The 20,114-nt window shown below is 37.8% G+C and overlaps 1 protein-coding gene across 5 annotated transcripts in view; it reads left to right on the top strand.

Moving 5' to 3' along the window:
- Positions 1 to 20,114, top strand: part of HDAC11 (histone deacetylase 11) — a 69,275-nt gene that overhangs the window by 10,413 nt on the left and 38,748 nt on the right. For 3 of the 5 annotated variants that reach the window (XM_043518113.1, XM_043518116.1, XM_043518114.1), the window contains exons 4-5: positions 11,936 to 11,962; positions 18,193 to 18,309. In XM_043518113.1, the coding sequence (XP_043374048.1) occupies positions 11,936 to 11,962; positions 18,193 to 18,309 (144 nt within the window). The remainder of the gene's footprint in view (positions 1 to 11,935; positions 11,963 to 18,192; positions 18,310 to 20,114) is intronic. The other 2 variants (XM_038411495.2, XM_038411499.2) reach the window with 1 other exon arrangement.

Genomic DNA, 20,114 nt, shown 5'->3' with positions numbered 1-20,114 from the left:
CTTTTAACTCTGGAGGGTGTTAAACACAAGCTATTAAAGCTAGACATTTTTAAATCAACAGGTCCAGATAATTTGCATCCAAGAGTTTTAAAAGAGTTGGCCTAGGAGCTCACTGGACCATTATTGTTGACCTTCAATAAGTCTTGGAGCAATGGGGAAGTTTCAGAAGACTGAAAAAAAGCCTATCTTGTACCAGTTTTTAAAAAGGATAGTTATAGGCTTATCAGCCTGACATCAATCCCTGTCTAAATAATGGAGCAGCTGATACAGGATTTGATCAATAAAGGATGAAAGGAGGGCACCATGATTAGTGCAAATCAGTATTAATTAGATCCTGTCAAGCTAAATTGATGTTTTTTCTGATAGGATTACACATTTGGTTGATAAAGATAATAATGTTGATATAATATACTTAGATTTCTCTAAGGTGTTTGACTTGGTACTGCCCAACATTTTGATTAAAAATCTAGAACAAGATAAAATTAATATGGCACACATTAAAAGGATTAAACTCTGACTAACTGCGAAGTCTCAAAATATAATTGCAAACAGGGAATCATCATGAAGCAGCTCTGTTGGTCCACTGGGGTCCAACAGAGATTGCATTTTTTATCGTTGACTTAAAGAAAACATAAAATTATCACTGATAAAGTTTGCAGATGATACAAAAATTGGGGGAGTGGTAAATAATGAAGAGGACAAGACACTGATTCAGAGTGATCTGGGTCACTTGGTAAACTGGGCGCAAGCAAACTATGCATTTTAATATGGCTAAATGTAAATCATAGAATCATAGAATATCAGGGTTGGAAGGGACCTCAGGAGATCATCTAGTCCAACCCCCTGCTCAAAGCAGGACCAATCCCCAATTTTTGCCCCAGATCCCTAAACGGCCCCCTCAAGGATTGAACTCACAACCCTGAGTTTAGCAGGCCAATACTCAAACCACTAAGCTATCCCTCCCCCCATGAACAAGTGCTACTTAAAAAGCAAGGAGAATGCACCACAAAATGTATTTTGTTCATTGAACAAGTATGTTCATTCAAATTTCATTATTTATATTTCGGTGTTCTGATAAACACACCTAAGTACATTTTGTAAAAGTTAGGAATCTTTAAACTATAACCTCCCTACATTACCTGCTATTAAAACTCTACTGAGATGTCGGAAGAGACCAACATTTTTCTGTGCAAACTGGGCAGGGAATCAGGGAGGTTCTATAGAATGCAGTATGCATCTGAGAAGCACGGACTCTGAAAAAGATTTGGGGGTCATAGTAGATAATCGGTTGAACATGAGATCCCAGTGTGATGCTGTGGCCAGAAGAGCTAATGTAATCATCTAGAGAAAAAAAAATCAACTGAACCAGGTTATTTGAAATTTGTTAAATAATTAAGCAAAATAAGTATGTTAAGGTATATACAAATATTTATACTAATACTACAAATACAGATCACCAGAATGAGTGCAATATATTTTTTTTAGTTGTTCTCAGGTTCCCTTCAATATCTTTCCCAGCTGTGGTCAGTCTAAAATTGAAATATACAGAAGATGGCTATACACTGTAATATATATATATATATATATATAAAGAATGACTACTAACAAAGCAAAACTTAATGAAGTTTTCCTATAACTTCTCTGCTAGGCTTATTTGAAATGTAGATAAAAGTCTTATAAATGCCTCTGAGACAGAAGCATCCCCTAACATAAATCCTTCCATTTAGCTTTTCTGATTCTGAAGTTATATTCTCTTCCCTCATCTCCTTTGAAAATCTGCTTTTGCTACCTCTACAATGTTGCCCATGTATTCCATTTCCTTAGCTTCATGGTTAAAATCTTCCGCTGTGCCTTCCTTCCCTCTTGCCATGACCATAGCCTCTCCCTTTGGCTTCCCGCAAGCTCTTCAAATTCCAGCATGTCCAATATGTCACTTCCTCCTTTCTCACTTGAGCTGTCATTGTTTATTATATGACACAAAGGACTAGGAGCGTGACAGGGTCCCTCCCTTCCAAAGGGTTTAGAGTAACACCACAATTGATAACAGACATAGGGGAAATAAGGGGAGGGAAGAACAATCGTAGGGTTGCTTGTTTTTTTCTATGTAGTCATCCTGTAGGATCACTCTGTGTTTTTAATATTTAATTGCTTGGTGGTTTTGGAATCAGAGTTGGATTTAATTTTTTTAAAATATTAAGACGTGACCAACCCACCCTGTCCTTAAACAAGTGCATTAGCCCTTTCCATTCAGCTCAAAATTGCCCTTGTTTTTTAACTGCCTAATACGGCACCCATTGAAGTCTGTGGCAAAGCTTCCATTGACAACAGTGGTGCAGGATCAAGCCCTAAAAATCTCCCTGGATTTGTCCTTGCTTTACCTTGTAGACAGTATACATGTCTGCTTACCTCACTGTTCAGTGTGCTTGCTTAGCACCAGCCTGCTGTTTGTCCCATCATATTGTCTTGCCACTATTGGTACAAGATGTTTCTTATTCATAGCTCCTGGCATTTGGGACAGCTTTTCTTTGGCTCTGAATTTAGACTTTCCATTTATTTTTCAAAATCCAATTCAAAATGCCTTTTAAATCCCCTTATCCATCTGCTAGAATTTTTTTTTAACTTTGTAACTATATTTTCTCTCTAAAGCATTTTGGAATATACTTTTATGAAAGACAATGGACAAAATAGAGTTGTATTTTCAGTATATCAGAAAAATTCATAAGCCTAAAAGCAATTGGTAATCAGGCTACTACCAGCCTCATTATAGAATAATCTTGTGTAGACTACCCCCTCAGCATGGTAAACAAATTTACCCTTGTCACGGAAAGTGTGGGAAGAGGATTAAAGGCTCTGGTGGAAGACTCAAAATATAGAAGGGAAGATGAGAGAGACTGTGGTGCTACATAGACTATAGGAGTTGGTTTTCCTTTACAGCCATGTCACCCTAAAATGTACAGAATCAAAAGCAATACTTTCATGTTAGGTTTTCCAATCACTTAAACAAAGTGAGTTTTGCCCTTGTAGTTTGATAGCAGGAGTGAAGACTTTTGGTGGGCTGCTCTCAAAGTAGAGGGCTCAAATGTAGAATTTACCATGAATACATCTATCACTTGGAATGGACTTAATGTAACTAGTTGGTTGTGTCTTATTCTCTTCTGCAACATACTTAACATGTTGAAGTCATCCTACTAACTGTACTCATTTTTGTTTTTTCTTTTGCTCCAGGCAAAATGACTTTTTGGCAAATTTAAGTGAGCATAAGGAAATTAGTAACATTTGAAACACAATTAATTTTCTCCATAGCTCTAGGGGTTCTAGTCTTTACAAGGGTAAATTTTATTTTAGAGTAAAGTGCTATAGTAGTTAGAATAAATGTTGAATAGAGCATTAAAATAGAATATACTATACTAGATGTTCTTCTACAAATAATAATGGCTTAATGGGTTCGGGTTTTATGTAATGTTAGGAAGGCATTTGTGTAGGGATTTCTTTGTGCCAGTCTGTTGAAAAAAGGAGGCTTCATACTTCAAGACACATATGTGGCACTGGAATACAAAAGAATAGAAAGACACAAGTGTGCTCAAGGGTGAGAGAGACCTTAATGACAATCTTGCTTGCCATCTGTATTGGAAGGGCTTACAATGCCAGTTGATATCTCTACATATTAATACTGAATAGAGAATGTTCTAATTGTAACTGTTCTAATTGTAAAAAGGTTATTTTTGTTGACATGCCTTTCTTTGAAACTGTACTAGATCAGATGCTGTGGACAGAATGAGATTAGATGAATACAGGTGACATAGAATGTGAATTTAGAAACTCTCGAACTGTCTTTGTAAGTAGAAAATTATGATCTTATATGCTGTGATTCAGAAGGAGTTGCTCTGAGTTTTCCGTCATTGCTTTTGGACAATAAAAGCAGGCTTGAAATCTCATTTTTTTGAGCCCTGTATTCATCTGCCTAGTGGCTCCCTTCCTCATGTGGTGTTGGTCACTCATATTGCTTCCTACTGATCTTTAAACCTCTTGACTCACCTGTTATAGTCTCACTTGGGGCTTCATGCCTTATTGATTCTGTTTTACCAGAGCTTCTCTCAATATTGAGCCTTGGTTCCATAGGACCACCTAGCATATATTTATTAAATAATTTCTTGAGGCAAGGAAGGAGGCACCACATGCATAGCATGGTTCTAAGTGTCATAGAGGTGTTCCTAATACCTATGCAGAGGACAGCTCTACAGTCATCGATCTCAGTGGACTCTGAGGTCTCAGTGGTCATAAGTAAGGATATGTTTTAGTCACGAGTATTTTTAGTAAAAGTCAGGGACAGGTCACAGGCAGTAAACAAAAATTCACAGCCCATAACCTTGACCTGTCCATGACTTTTACTATATACCCCTAACTAAAACTTGGGCCGCGGTGTTGCGGGTGCTGAGGGGGTTTGGCCCAGGACTTTCAGCGGTGCTTGGGGGGAGGCAGGCGGCGGCGTGTAGCCTGGGACCTGAGTGGGAGGCGGGCAGCAACCCAGGACCCCCGCTGGTGCTGGAGCAGGGTGGGTGATGGCGCACGACCCAGGACCCCGGCTGGTGCTGGGGGGTGGGAGGGTTGGCGGGGCTGGCAGGCTCCCTACTCGGCTCTGACAGGCATGTCCCAGCAGCTCCTAGGGGGAGGGGCGGCCGGGGGACTCCACGTACTGCTCCCACCACAAACATCAGCTCCGCAGTTCCCATTGGCTGAGAACCGCAGCCAATGGGTGCTGCAGGAGTGGTGCATGCGGGCATGGGCAGCACGTGGAGTGCCCTGGCCCCTCCACCTAGGAGCTGCAGGTACATGCCAGTGGGAGCTGGGGAGCTCCCCATGCCGGTAAGCACTGCCCTGCACCCCAACTCCCTGCCCCAGCCCTGGGCCCCCTCCCACACACCCAAACTGCTGCTGCTGCTGGCCACTGCAGAAGTCACAGAGGTCACGGGAAGTCACAGAATTCGTGACTTCCATGATCTCTGTGACAGACATGCAGCCTTAGTCATAAGCTACAGATTCTCACTTTATACATGATTGACAATTGACCTCCTTACCTCTCTGGCATGGTGGAAGTCCAGGGAGAAATTGCAATTATGAATGGACTTCAAAACTGTAGTGATCATGGTCATTCCTGTTTTGGGTCTGAAAACCTATTTGGGAGACTACACACTCAGAGTACTTTGTCTAGGAACCATAGCTACATATAAATGTTCTGGGAGAAAGTGCAGTCCTAAATACACTAAGGACATTCAGAAGCCTAGTAGCCTAAAGGGTAATTATGATGGAAATGGATAAGCAAGTCACCCTATTTACAAACAATCAGAGGGTGTCAGAACATTCCTTCTGTGCCGGGAAGCCCCACTGGTGTTGGGAATGAGTGCTCCTTGTCCCCTAACTAGCAAGGAAGGAAAAATTAGTTACAGATTGGCTAAACTGTTTGGTAGTGGAGTCAGATGAATTGTCCCTGAGCCAGGAGGTTGTGGACCGTATCTTTCTCAAGATACTAGATATCCGTACACAATGCCCCTGAACAAAAGGTAGTGGCGTTCCATACAAAGCTGTGGAAAGAGGTTACATTATTACGGAGACATGTTCTCTATCTATTTGTGAGGGAAGGTTGCATATGAATTCCTATTAATACTTCTGATAGCAATGGCCCTGACCAGGCTCAGGATAAACAAAGATTCATTTATCTTCATAGCCCCCTACTGCCTAAAACAAATATGGTTTTCAAACATGTCTTGGACTAAGAAGGCTAGTTCCATTAGGCTAGTAGTCTAGTCACATCTGAATGCATAGGATAATGGCATCTCTTCCTGTCTGTATGGCTCCTGCAACTATAGAAATCAAGAGGCGTGACTTGTGAACTATCCCGAGTTCTCTTTGTTGCTTGGAAGGAGTTTGCTAGAAGGACTTACAGTTTTAAAGTGTAAAAGTGTTAAGATCTGGTGTGAAAAGGCCCACACAAAGTCTGCTTAGCTGCCTTTTAACTCAGACAAGTGAAAGACAGATCTACAAATAGCAGATCTAAGCCCATGCTCTGATGAGCAATGAGAGCTGCTCATATTTCTGGGAATGAAGAGTGGAGTGTCAGTCATAAGAATGCTGTAGCAAAATTGAAGGTGAGATAGAGAGCCCCTGGAAAATTCCCAACTGTTGTGGGGAGACAGGTAGACATTCACTGTGTTAGTAGCAGCCAAAGAGGCTGACCTAAGATCTTTTGATGGGGAGAAAACAGGCTGAAGGGCAGTTGGAGGGGAGATAAGCTAGGACTGAGGAGACAGATCAGGAAGAACTCTTGTAAATTGATTTTTTAAGTGGAATAATTTATGCTTTTTAGTATCTGTATATCTTTAACTGAAAAGTTGTCCAGAGATGTATGCGTTTGCCTTCACATCCTTTAGTAAAAGCACAGTTCTAGTTGCAAAACATGGCCCTGGAGATTTTCAGACGCTTCATGGAAGGCTTTCGGTCCCTGAAGTAATAAATGAATTATGAAAAATTTAGCTTTAATATTTGTATCCATCTTGCTACAATATTTGTGTTATATAAAGAAATACTTTATCCATTTACTTCAAATCAGCATTCTGAAATTTCAAAAGGAAATAAGCACCAGTAAGCCTAAGAAATATTTGGCACCCTTACACTTCTGGGATGCACAAAATAGAAACAATTTACTGTTTTACGATAACATGTGTGAGTGTCAAGTACCAGAGGGGTAGCCGTGTTAGTCTGGATCTGTAAATGTGTGAGTGAATATTATAATAGAAATTACCTGTGCTAAATGGATCACTCTTTTGCTTGTGTGTCAGTGGAATGCAAGGTGTTGTTCTTCTGGGAGTGTTATGACAATTACACTGTTCCACACCTTAGGCTATAAGAGCAATTGATCAATTTATATAATTACAAATTAAGTTAAGTTTATCAAAAAACTTATTAACTTTTTGTATGTAGAAACCCAAATTGGTCATTCTGAGCCAAAAAAACCCACCAAGTCCCAGAAGCTCTGATTTCTAGTTTGATGTATGTCTTTTATGAAACACATGTTATTTACAACAGGAAATGGAGAGCAATCAATTATACAATTCAGTATAAAAATTCCATTGTCTGTATTTGTTGTACAAACACACATTGTTTTGTTGCTATGAAATTATGACAATCTTTCAGAAACTTTTCTGTGAGTAATTTGCATATATATATATATATATATATATTAAAAACAGAGACAGTGTGAGCATCATAATGACACAGCTGCATGACCTGAGGAATTTTCATACAAAAATCTGTAGGAATTTGGAGCCACAGAGAAATAACTCAAAAAGAAAAGGAGTACTTGTGGCACCTTAGAGACTAACAAATTTATTTGAGCATAAGCTTTCATGAGCTACAGCTCACTTCATCGGATGCTGTTTTTAAGCATGGTTGATATATCATGGGTTTTTTTCTCACCTTGACCCTTTTTTACAGTGGTTTTTGATGTTAACTGACAAACTTTTTGTAATGGTCATTGGTTATTTACTTTTCTTAATTTTTATAAAAAGTTCTTGAAATCAGTTGATTGATTTTGACTGTCACCTAGACTCTTGGGCAAATAGCTATCGTATTAAGATCAGTAGGAATTCCTGCAGAAAATATTATTTGTAGGGTAATGAAATGTGATTATATATATGGAAATTCAATTAAAGAAGAAGGCTCAATTATAGATAAGTAAAACATGTACACTGAAAGGTGGTGGAAGTATTCTCTCACATTTGGCGTTGGCTGGGGTTGTCATTAGTTCAGTCTAGTGTGCTTTATTACTCAGGCTTTTGCTTTGTAACTTTTGCCATCTGGTATTAGTCGCTTGGATACTTGCTTTACTGATCAGTACATAAGATACCTTTGTTAGGTTACTTTGGCATCTGGCTCCATAAGAATCACTGAGAAAAACTGTTTTCTATCTTAAGAATATTAATAAAATCCCATTTTTAAGAAGTAAGAGAACATTAAGGGTGAATGGTTAATCACTCAAGACAAGAAATGTCAAGATTAAAGTTCTGTGAACAGTTTTAACTGTCTCTTGTACATGTACATTATGGTGGTCTTATTTACAAGAGCAGATACCATTTCACAAATGCAATAAATATCATATACATTTTTTCTCTTTAACTTCAGATAAATGTGCAACATTTTATAGTGCATACCTTGTGTATGCCAGAATTCAAGCTATCTAAATGAAAGACGCAATAAGGGCTTCTGGACAACCCTCTCTCATTTACTGCATACCTTAGACGAATGTAGAAAATATTGCATAAGATGACATTGTATTATGTGAGAAATGGTCTGTAATCATGCAATTAGAGCTGTGGTTCCCAAACTTGTTCCACCGCTTGTGCAGGGAAAACCCCTGGTGGGCTGGGCCAGTTTGTTTACCTGCCACATCCACAGTTTCAGCTGATCGCGGCTCCCACTGGCTGCAGTTCGCTGCTCCAGGCCAATGGGAGCTGTTGGAAGCGGCACGGGCCGAGGGACAAACTGGCCGCCGCTTCCTGCAGCTCCCATACATTCTGGAGCAGCAAACCGTGGCCAATGGGACCCGCAATTGGCCGAATCTGTGGACGCAGCAGGAAATCAAACCAGCCTGGCCCGACAGGGGCTTTCCCTGCACAAGCGGCAGAACAAGTTTGGGAACCACTGAATTAGAGTATACTGTAAAGTAGAAGTACAAGAGGCTAGAGTTAAGCTGCTAACTTTAACTTTACCACATCTTGACTTTTGAACGTTTATATGTGCCGTTTTAATCTTGTCTTCACATGCTTTTTTAATGGCATTTCCTAGGTTTCGTAAATAGAAAAAAAGAAATTCCATTACCTGAAACTGCTTTATTAGATACCACTCTAACACTCTGTCTTGCACAAAGTTCATTTTGAATTAAGCTTGTTAATAACAGAGAGGAAGAACTCATAACCCTTTCATATGTTCCCCTTTTTTGTCAAAATGCCAAATGAATGAAATTTTTTGTCAAAATGTAGAATTTTTGAAAAATTTTGACAAGCTCCGATGCTTATCATGGAGACCCACTTATTGAGCTTTCTATTATTCATTGTTTACTGCACAGCAAATGTGGCAGGGGTCTTATGGCTTCATGCAGGGCCTAATCCAGTCAGGTGTTGAGAAAATATTGGGAGATTATTTGCAACCTTAGTTCCTATAGCAGGCAGTGGAAATAGAGTGCAGTACCTCGTGCCATTATACTCTTAAGTCTTATCCTAAAAACAAGGTTTTTCGTATATTTTCATAGTGGAACATATCATAAGAGAGTATCTCATGGACATCACGCCTCTCATTTGCGATTATTTAACAGTCCTGTAGCAATGACAACAATCACCTACATAGAAAAATAATATTTGAAAAATATATATATATTTTTATCTGTCTTTAACACTATTTAAGCAGCTGGAAATAAGGAGAGCCTGTGTCTTGTGACCAGTGACTTCTATGTAGGCCACCAGCAAGGGCTGTGCAGCAAACCAGTTGGACCACTGTTGGGAAATCTTTACCCATTTTAATGAGAAATGGGTCCTATGGAAGAGTCTGCAGTGAACTCATGCCCAGCATAACTTTCCTTTGCATACAATATAGGTAAAAGGTGTTTTAAAGATTAAAAAAAGCTGTGTTCAAAGTATAAAAAAGCTTCCATGAATTGCCCTCATAACACACTTAAATCAAAAGCAATTTTCACTGGAAGACTCAAAAGGCATTTCATGTCAATGAAGGCAATTTCACTGCCAGTTTTCAAATTTGTTCTGTTTCAATGCTAAAACTGTCCAAAAAAATCACAAGAATTGTATATAAATTTTCTCTTTTTTTTAAGCTTATATTTGAGATGTATAGAATAACCACTTTAAAAGGTTGAAAAATTCATATGTAAATTCCAGGAAATTTACATTATTTACCTTACAAAAAATTGAAGAATAATAGTTGAAAGAGTCAAAAATGGTATGTTATGATGGAATGAAAATGGTAATGTAATGTAAATATTTAGGCAACCTTAACTAAAACTATTGCTACCATCCTACCTATGCAGATCTCTCCTGCAGCCTAACCTTCAAAATGAGAGGTACAACTGTGAAACGGCAAGATCTGGTGGTAGGTCTGTAGCCTTTATAAAGCAAGTAGTTCTGCAGAAGTTTTTAGCTGAAGCACTTTTTCCCCCCAGAAAAAGGTATAATATTACTTTAGTGCTTGATTTTCAGAGGAGCTGAGTGCTCACACTTCTTGTTGATTTCACTTGGAATTAAAGGTTCTCAGCACTGATGAAAATAAATTGGGCCTTTAGCTGTGTCTTCACTAGGAAAAAAACTTGTGTCTTAAATAATGCGAGTTAGCTAACACAAAATAAAACCCTAATGAAGACAAGGCAGTTTGTAGTTGTCACACAAGGTAGTATGCAAGGTAAAGACTATGGAAGCATACGTTTAACCTCAACCTAACTTGTGACAATAGCAAACTGCCTTATCTTCACTAGGATTTTATGCTGTGTTAGTTAACTCAAGTCAAAACACAACTTTTTTCCTCAAGTGAAGACAAGGCCTTAGTGTCTGGTTCCTAATAAGATTCTAAATGTGTAGTTGATTGGTTTCAGACCTTTGGGTGTAAAACCTTTATCTGCTGTTTCCTTGAACTTGGTACTCTCTTCAGAAATCCACTCAAGATATGAATACCATTTTATTTTTAACATCTAAGATATTATTTTAATGTTAATTAATGAGCTGTTAAAAATACTGGTTTGTAGTACTTGAATGTATAACATGAAAGATGGTAGACCAAAGTTTACTTTTGATCACTCTCATGCTGTCTGCTTTAATGTGACATCTCTCCATTGAAGTTGTTTTTCTGTTTCTTTTGTTTAGATTTAACTTTGATCTCCAATGTCTTAGATACTGCTTGCTGTAGATAGCAATTTTGGAAATATTTTAACCTTTTCCATTATGATAAATCGGTGTTTTATATAGGTTAAGGAACTGATCCTGCTAAAGATGGACGCCTCTATCCATGTGCTTAACTTTATACACATCTCAGTAAATGAGTAAATGAGATTATTCATACTGTTTAAAGTTAAGTCAAGTCTTTGCAGGATCTAGGCCTAAGTGAAGAACTCTTAAAAGCTAACATCCTGAAATGGTGGTGCATACTATTTTGTGAATCAAACTTAATACTCTCAAGTAGTTTCATTTGGGTGTTCGCAGCAAAAAAAAAGCTCAGATGGTGAATGGTATACTGGGTCTGTCTAATACATGCTTTTATTTTACCTCTCTTAAACAGTGAAATATTTAAAAATAAAACATCAACTGGATTCTTACCCTCAGAAAATTACTTACTCCCACTTCTGAGCAGAATATGGTGAATCCTTTTTAAAATTCCTGTAGCATTATCAGCACAAATAAAAATGGGTTAGGTACACTTTGTAACCACAGAAGAGCACATAAGAGAAAAATCAAGACACATCTTTGAGTGCAGTGTTTGCTGTCTATAGGAAACTTGCAGTTTGTTACTCTTATGGACACAGGACCCATTTTGACTGGAGGCAAGTTCCATAGTTACATGCAACAAGTACAGCGTATAAAGGAATGGAAATAGGATTTAAAAGTTGATGATGACCGAATGAGAATAAATGTTTACCAAAGAAATAGTTACATGTATTGATTTATAATATGTTATCTAGATAAGCTTAATGCAGAAAGTACAGTGGCTTCTAAGATTACTATATAATGTCTGTCCTTTTATTCCGTATCAGAAGAAATTAATAAAGAGCGATGTCATGAAGACAGATATTTCTGACCAGTTGACAGCTTGGAAAATTAAATTACCTCGAGTTACCATCTATTCCAAATGTTTGAATATATTTCTCTTTAATTTTTTTATATGCATACAGAACCATATGTTGGAGGGCTTTCAAGAGGTATCCAGTAAATCATTTTGCGCTTCTGCTATGCACATAAAGTACTATGAATATAAAATATTCATTATTTAGTCATTGAATTGTTATGTCTTGCTAGAGTGACTACATTGGCTACATGTTGTATGCAAATCATTATCATTATCCGTTGTTACCCTGTACTTTTCCTTTGTAATTACATTTTGATTTTTTCTGTACACTTAGTGCTTTTGTTTGTAATGTTGATGTGGTACTAAGTTATTTTTATAATAGGAAGTCTCTTCATGATAGAATTGTGGCTTCAAAGTAGCATTAGACAGCTTGCCCCATAAGTACATGGAAACAATCTAAAATAGGTTTAATTTATTGGTATTGAAAGTTTACTGTGCTTACTCCAGTGTTGATTACTGAGTTAGACTTTCAAATTGTGGCATGCTTTTGCACTTGTAAAAAGCAGGAATTATGCTTGCAAGTACATGTGCAGTATGTGATGAGTATGACACTTTCAAGTTGTATGTGTGTGTGTGTGTAAATATTCCACACTTAGAAATTGATGCAGAGTGGGTGTAACTACAAATATTGCCATACAAGTAAAGTAGCATTGTGTGATTAGCATTCATTCTAGCTGGGCCACTTTGAAATGATGAACCTTGAGCTGAAAAACCCTATGAATTGAAAATTGTGGCTAGGTAAAGTTGTATTTCATAAAGGTGTAACTTTCACTAAGAAGTCCTCTAATTTTAATATTATTTTTCAGTTTATTTGGGACACATGAACAATAAATATAAGCATTTTGATAGTGTCAATTAATAGAAATATCCACCCCTCAATAAAAGACTGAAGCCCTGAGTAAAAAGAAGTCTCTGTCAAGTAGAGCTGGCCAAAACATATGATTTCCAATTTGCAGGAAATTTGCATTTTTGAAATTTGATTTAGTTCCAAATCAGAATGAATCTAATTTTTTTAAAAAATTCTGTGAACCAGCAATCCTTCCCCTCCCTGCCTAAAACCCACACATTTTGGAAATACTAACACAGTGTTTATATAATGAATTCTGCTCCCCAGCCCGAACAGCTGCTGAGTGAAATTGACATTCTCATCAGTTTCACAGCTGCTAATAGCAGCTGCTGGGGCTCCCATGTGTAGCTGGGTGACATTTTTTGGATGAAGTAGTTTATTCACTGGAAAATGCAGTTTCGGTCAACTCAGAACTATTGCACTTTTGACCCAGTAGTTTTGGCTGGGGAAAAAATTTTCAGGATCAGTGAACTGAATGCATGTCTTTCTGTTCTCTTCATAAACTTTAGCTCGCTGGCTAAGGTACTTGCCTAGGATGTGGGAGAAGCCAGGTTTGACTGCCCACTCTGGAGCAGGGACTTGAACTCAGATCTCCCCCTTTTCTAGGTGAGGGCCCTAACCACCAAACTATTTTCTCTTCTAAGGTGAGTGTGTCTCAGTCTCTCCTATTGAAACTGTTCTGCTGTGCATAAATACTTAAAAATTAATTGGGCCCCAGAGAGAGAGAATGTGAGAATAAAGCATTCACCTGGAAGGTAGGAGATGTGGATTCAAGTTCATCCTCTGAATCAGGCCAAGGGAACATCTGAATCCACACCTCCTTCCTCACACACGAGTGCCTTAATCACCAGGCTCTAGAGCAATTTCCAGTTTGCTGACAAATTCCCAACATTTTTTGGAACCAAACAGAATATGGCCTCTGATTTTTTTGGTTTACTGGCTGAACTGAAAAATCAACTATTTGCCCAGCTCTGCTCTCAAAATCTGCAGTTCCAGGCTGGGGACTCCAGGGCTTTCAGACTTCTGGGCCAGCTAGAATCATAGTGAGCTGGCTGGCCTGGGAATCTGGATGCCCTCACATTCCTGGGAGGGGGCAGCCCTTGCAGACTGCCCTCGAGCCACAGCCCTGGGAGCCTGCCCTAGGACTTCCAGGCTCCCAGCTCTACAGCAGAGAGCTTGGAAGTTCTGATGGCAGGGCTGGCCTGAAGCTGCAGACAATGATCAAATATCTCAGAATATTTTGTATCTTATATCCCAACATCCTTTGTGTTGTTTTAGCCAGCCCCTCCATTGCAGTGTAATACATAATAATTTATTATTTTTATGAAATTAATACATTTATAAAAAGTGTTAACTATTCTGCCAAATATGACCAGAGCCAGTGCTTACATTCAGGACATGATTCATTTGATATTTTCATATTTTAAAAATGTATGTATGTATGGAAATTTCAGATTACCCAGTGATATATATTCAGTCAGCACTGTAACAGCAGCATTTACACTTAAGTTATATTTGCAACCAGAAGTGCTCAAAACATAATGAGAATAATTATTTTAAAACACATAAAAAACCTTAGCCTATAGAAAATGTGGTCCCCAGACCATAGCTTCATAACCTGCTTTGGGATTGCAAACCCAAACTTGAGCAATATTGTCCTAAAGGTTTGTGAGAAAAGTCTACGAAAATCAGGGGCTAAAAATCTCTGTGTTGAATTTATACAAAGAATTATTGTTACTGCTCCTTTACAGACCATATGGAAGATCAAGGTCCAATTAAATATTTAACCGGAGAACCATTTGGATAGGATAAATTGAAAAATAAGTTTCACAGCTCTCCTTTACCCTTAAAACAAACATATAGCTGCCTATGTTAGCCATTTGCTTTTAGAAGCAGGCTTATTAAACATAGTTATTTGGAATTACCGAAACAAGGGCTATTTGCTATGAAGCAAATTCTTTTGTTAGATTTGTGCGTAGCAGCCACAAACAAATTTGACAAGAAATCCGCCATTCTACTGCTCAGCTCCTATAGAAAGCATATAGGAAAGCAGAATTTATCTCCTTTTCATTCCTATGTGTAGTTGCAGTGGGAAGCCTTGCATGGTAGATAAACATGATAAAATACTGCCCATTCTGTGGTGGGTGGTGTACATTGAACCAATGCACAGTGCTTCAGATGCTTCCTAGTTACCTACTGGAGAATTAAATGTACCTAGTAGATATGAAAGACTTGGGGAACAGCTACATCAGCAGAGGTACTGGAACTGTGTGCAGACTCAAGAAGCTAACATTGCCTTCGCATGCATTCAGAAAGTCAACTTTTTAATTACATATTGGTCTAAAAGTCCCTCTCCCCCCCCCTTTTTTTTAATGTAAGCTTCAGTTCTGCCGAAGTTGCTGGTACAGGTACATTCATTCACCAGGGCAAGCGTTCCACATGCCCAAGATTAGTGGGTTTTTTGAGCCCAACCCATACTGATATCTTCGCCTCATAATGATAAATCCTGTCATACGTGAAAACCATTTAATCCTAAACAAATGAAAATATGTTTTGCAAAAATGCCATTTTTGGCTTTACAAATAGGATTCTGTGGATAAGTCATCCAAAACAAACTTATTTAGAAGCTCTTTGTTATCAGACATGTTCCTATGAACATTTAAAGCATATCGTGTATCATAGACCTTTACATTCCCATTCATCAGCATTTGGACAATGTGCCCAGCCATTTGATAGCATCGTCATCAGTCAGGTGAAGAGTCTGACTTCGAAGTAAGTCAACGGGTGCTTGTTAAGGCTATGCAACATAGCCTGAAGTTGACCGCATGTACATCGTGGGTCGTTAGAAAAAACCCATTTCAAAAGATTGGCCAAACAATTACCCTGTCTTGTTTGCAACTGGTTCAGGGATGATCCACAGGTGCCTTGGCAGGTCAAAACCTGGTGGGCAGATGGTTGGGTTGGTGACATTCCCATTTATATGTGTTTTATTGTTTCATATTTAGGGTTATTAACCTGATAAAGTCATTCAGTATGATGAACATGTACTGTAAAACACAATTATAAAGTGGTATATTCTTTTCTTCAGTTTCTAAAGCACATGGCTAATAACTGTGAGAATGAGGGGAGGGGGAAGGGCAGGATAATAAATTTTGGAAGTAACAAGAAAAGCATCTGAGCATAGAATCATAGAATATCAGGGTTGGAAGGAACCTCAGGAGGTCATCTAGTCCAACCCCCAATTTCGAATGTATTTTATCCCTTTCAAATATTATTATACTCCAAACGGTGGGGGGTGATGGGGACATTAAAATAGTAATTAAAAGTCTTGCTGTGTGTATTGGGACGGGGGGGATGTGAGCAGAACTGTGTCAAAATATGATCAAGGACACTAATTTCCTGACTTTTGTAATCTTTGTGAGGAACAATTTCAATAAAATGTATATTTTCCCAGTTTTAGCAGTATCTTTCAGGACTGAAGACTTTCCTCATGATTTATGTTTATCTTATATTAAATATCTAGTCAAGTATTCTGTTAGAATAAAATGAACATATATAGCATATACCAACATTGAGAGTTCTTGGGCTTTAATTACCTGAAAGCATTCAATAACTGCCCTTAACTATGATTGCAAAGCTTTGAGTCATCTGTGTAGTCATAAGAATGCCAAGATGGAATGATTGCATCATGATTCCAAATTTGTTGTTGTTATATAATACATTGATTTGACTCTTTTCGGTGCCCCATTTCTTCTTTTTCTGACTCCGTTTTCCCTTTTCTTTTTTAAATGTTCATGTAAATAGCTGTTTGCAGTTTTGTAGCTGTGGTCTCTTTCATGCTTTTCTCCTTAGCTGGCACTGTGCAAATGAAAGGGGCCATATAGTAAGGCTATACTTTTCCTTGGCCAAATTACATTGTGGAGGAGATTACATATTGTATTATTACATATGGGTTACAGTGTGTTTATAGAGCTGGCCAGAAAATGTCAACATAAATTAAAGGGAGGCAAACATTTTTTGTGAAATGTTCTTATGTTTTCCAACTGTCTGTAATGCTTGACACCAGATTTTATACTTGGCCAAATTCAGCCTAGTGCAATTCTATTTAAGATGCACTATGGGTGAAATTGGCTCTTTATATTTATAGCACCGACCAGAAGTTACAACAGCTTTTAAATAAATATTTGCAAGTCTTGCCACATTAAAAGATGATAGTGAAGGTAATTATATTAATGATGGACAGCTGTTATTAACAGTTTCCAATATGGTGTATGCCATATGTTGTCTTTGAAATCTATTTCAATATAAAAGTATAACAAACTCTTAAGTGAACTGCTGTCAAAGTAAGCAATGCTGAATCTATATACTTTTTATGTTTTAAACACCTTAATGCATAGCCGCTCCAATAAATGATACTTACAGTCTTCCTTTAAATTGGCCGTAAGCGGTCATAATTTAAATACCTAAAGAGACTAAATAAGCATATAGGTTTTATTCTTTTGTTAAAATGCACCCATCAGTTGCAATCGCACAACTGATGAAATAAGAGAATCACAGAGGTGTACAGAATCTCTTGAAATTTCATTATGCTGAAGAGTGTGGGATCCACTCAAAATCCTTGTGCAAAGGTTTCCAATTTATTGACCTGAATATCTTTATGAAATATTGAGTAATAACTTGAAATGTAGATGTTATATATTCTTAGCTTTGATTTAGGTTCTGAAATATATTTAGACGTGGTATAGCTCCTAACACTGTTAGTATGGATTCTTAGAAGTAATATCAGTAAATTCTTCAGTAGAATAGATCAAGTATTATAAATATTTTGGAAATAATTCTTCAAATCATTTTCTCAATTATTTAATACAGCATTTGCCTTAAAACATATTCCAGGAGCGTTTAGTATGCAAAATAAATGTTACCTGATCTTGCATGAAAATAATCAAATTATTATGGATTGTTTAAGCTAAGATATACATAAAATGTTCATTAATAAGTGTTAAACTTCTTAGTTCAAATCTATTTGATGTATTCTTTTGACCCTTAGGGTTGAGCAATGTAGTAAGCACAGCTAACAATTAATACCATTAACGAATGTTCACTGTTGTTTTTGTAACATTATTAGCCTATTTAAAATTTGGACATCACTGAAAAAATAATTTATTTTGTCAAACTTTGGCAGAAGAATCCAAAATCTGATTTTGAAACATTATGTTTCTCATAAATTGCAGTTTGAGATCCGCTGGTTTCTAAACGAAAGGTAGCTGTTCAGATGCCAATATAAATCGTTGCTATTATAGACATTGCTGTTTTTGAGGAGAGAAAATGTTGTATGTTAAAGCCACATGCTTTTGGTCAGTATATAGTAACTGTGACAGAATATTAAAGTAGTAGTTTGGAGATAAGGTAAATTATTCAGAAACTAATTTGTAATTATTCTTTATTTTTTTCTGTAGTGGTCATTTGTAGTGGCTACAATTACAGAAATTCCACCAGTTCTCTTTCTTCCCAATTTCCTTGTTCAGAGAAAGGTGTTGAAGCCTCTAAGAACCCAAACAGGAGGAACAATAATGGTAAGATATTGATGCTTTTTTCTACTGTCTTTCATCAATTTGAATTAATGAACTATATTTTTAAAAATTTAACCATTGCCCTTTTGTCATAGATTTTATAATTCAGAGCCATCTGTGCTTGTGTACCAATGGATCTGTGATTGGGTCGGTTTATTAATCCTACACTGGACCAGGGCAGGAGGAGGGTTAAGGATCTGACCTAAAGATAGTGGCTAAATCCAGCATGACATTGCAATACCTAGCAGCTGTATCAAGACGAGAGGGCATAAAAAGAGAAACAACTGCTAAGAAGGAAGAGATTTTTGACCCTACTCAGGATGTCATCTGCTCTTACAATTCTTTTTTTCTGGTACCATAAGAAAAAGGATGTGCTGCTTAAAATGAGTTTCTAGTCTGAAATATAACTAATGAGGAAGTGACAGCTTCTTACAGTTCATTTTGTGTATTCAGAAATTCATACCTGCTCATTTTAATGATTAAAATAAGGTTTTACTGCTTTTTACTGCTTTGAGCACTATAGTGGGTGCACAGCTAAAATGGAGTGAGCTGTATTCTGTTTAATCATAAGAGAATTGTTTTCCAAGTTCCAATTAGTTACATCTGTTCTTCCTCACTGCAGGCAGTGGAGTCGCACAGGTGTCACTGAGGGCTTAATTTGTCCTACAGAACCTTTATTACAGATGGTGATATGCCAGATGGAAAGAACCCACTTGAGACTCAGCTAAGGCTGAGTTAGCAGGGCTAGTAGTTGGGAAAAAACATCTTTTTAATTGAAAACTGAACGCATTTTGATACTGAAATCAGAGAGGCAACAACCATCGAACTCTTCTATGATATTTGTCAGAGTAGAAGCACATTTCAGAAAGCAAACCGCAGTGCTTCAAGACTGTAGTGGTATTCCCTATCTCTTTTCACAGGAACAGACCTGTAGCAGCGAGTTTATAAATTGAAAATAAATGATCTTATCTAAATTTATAGTTGATGTGGTAGCAGATAGATTTTCACTGCATCTACTGCATTTTCACCCTCCCCTGCCTTTCCCAAACTAGCTGTTACAATGAAGATCCTCGGAATGGTACAGAATACCACATTGCCATTCCTGAATTATGTTAAGGATAGCTACTGAAGTGCATTGTCTTGAGGTTCAGCAGTGTACTTCTCCTTTTTCTTTCAGCACTAGAAATCAGAATAAAAGATCTATTGCAACTTACTAGCTGATATGAAACGTGGAGGAGGCTGGGAAGCTTTAGGGGAAGTGTAAGGCAGCAGCAGTATTTTCACAAAACTGAGAGATTATCTATGTTAATTGTCTATCAGTGGGATAAAAGGCACTTTGCAGCAATCAGACTGTACGTTAAAAGCAAGATGCATTTTTTTTCAAATTTTTCCGTTGGTGAATAATATAAAAGATTAATTGAAGATGCAAATAACACATAAAGGCTTAAGGAGGGGTGGAGTAACAGAGGCCCCAAGACTGGGCAGGGGGAACCTCAGTCTGCCTAGATCCCAAGGTCGTCCTTCCTTCTTACCCCAGTGAGCGCATGGTCCAAGTGTGCAATCCTGGGTCTTGTTTACCACTGAAAGCTGGCCCTTTTAGCCTTTACCCACGCTGAACACTGGCTGCAAGTGGTGATGAATCAGTAATCTTAACAGCATTATATGAACCTCAAATCCTGTTGTTTCTATCCCAACTGAACCTCTGAGAGGCTGCAAGGAAGGCAAAAAAGTCACCAGACCCCATGCCAATCTGGCCCAATGAGAAAAATTCCTTTCTGATCCATAAAAACAGGCAATCAGTCTGACCC

This window comes from Dermochelys coriacea, chromosome 7 (assembly GCF_009764565.3).
Source record: "Dermochelys coriacea isolate rDerCor1 chromosome 7, rDerCor1.pri.v4, whole genome shotgun sequence".
Lineage (NCBI taxonomy): Eukaryota > Metazoa > Chordata > Testudines > Dermochelyidae > Dermochelys > Dermochelys coriacea.
Note: the sequence above shows the minus strand (reverse complement) of the source record. Positions and strands in the feature narration are given on the sequence as shown.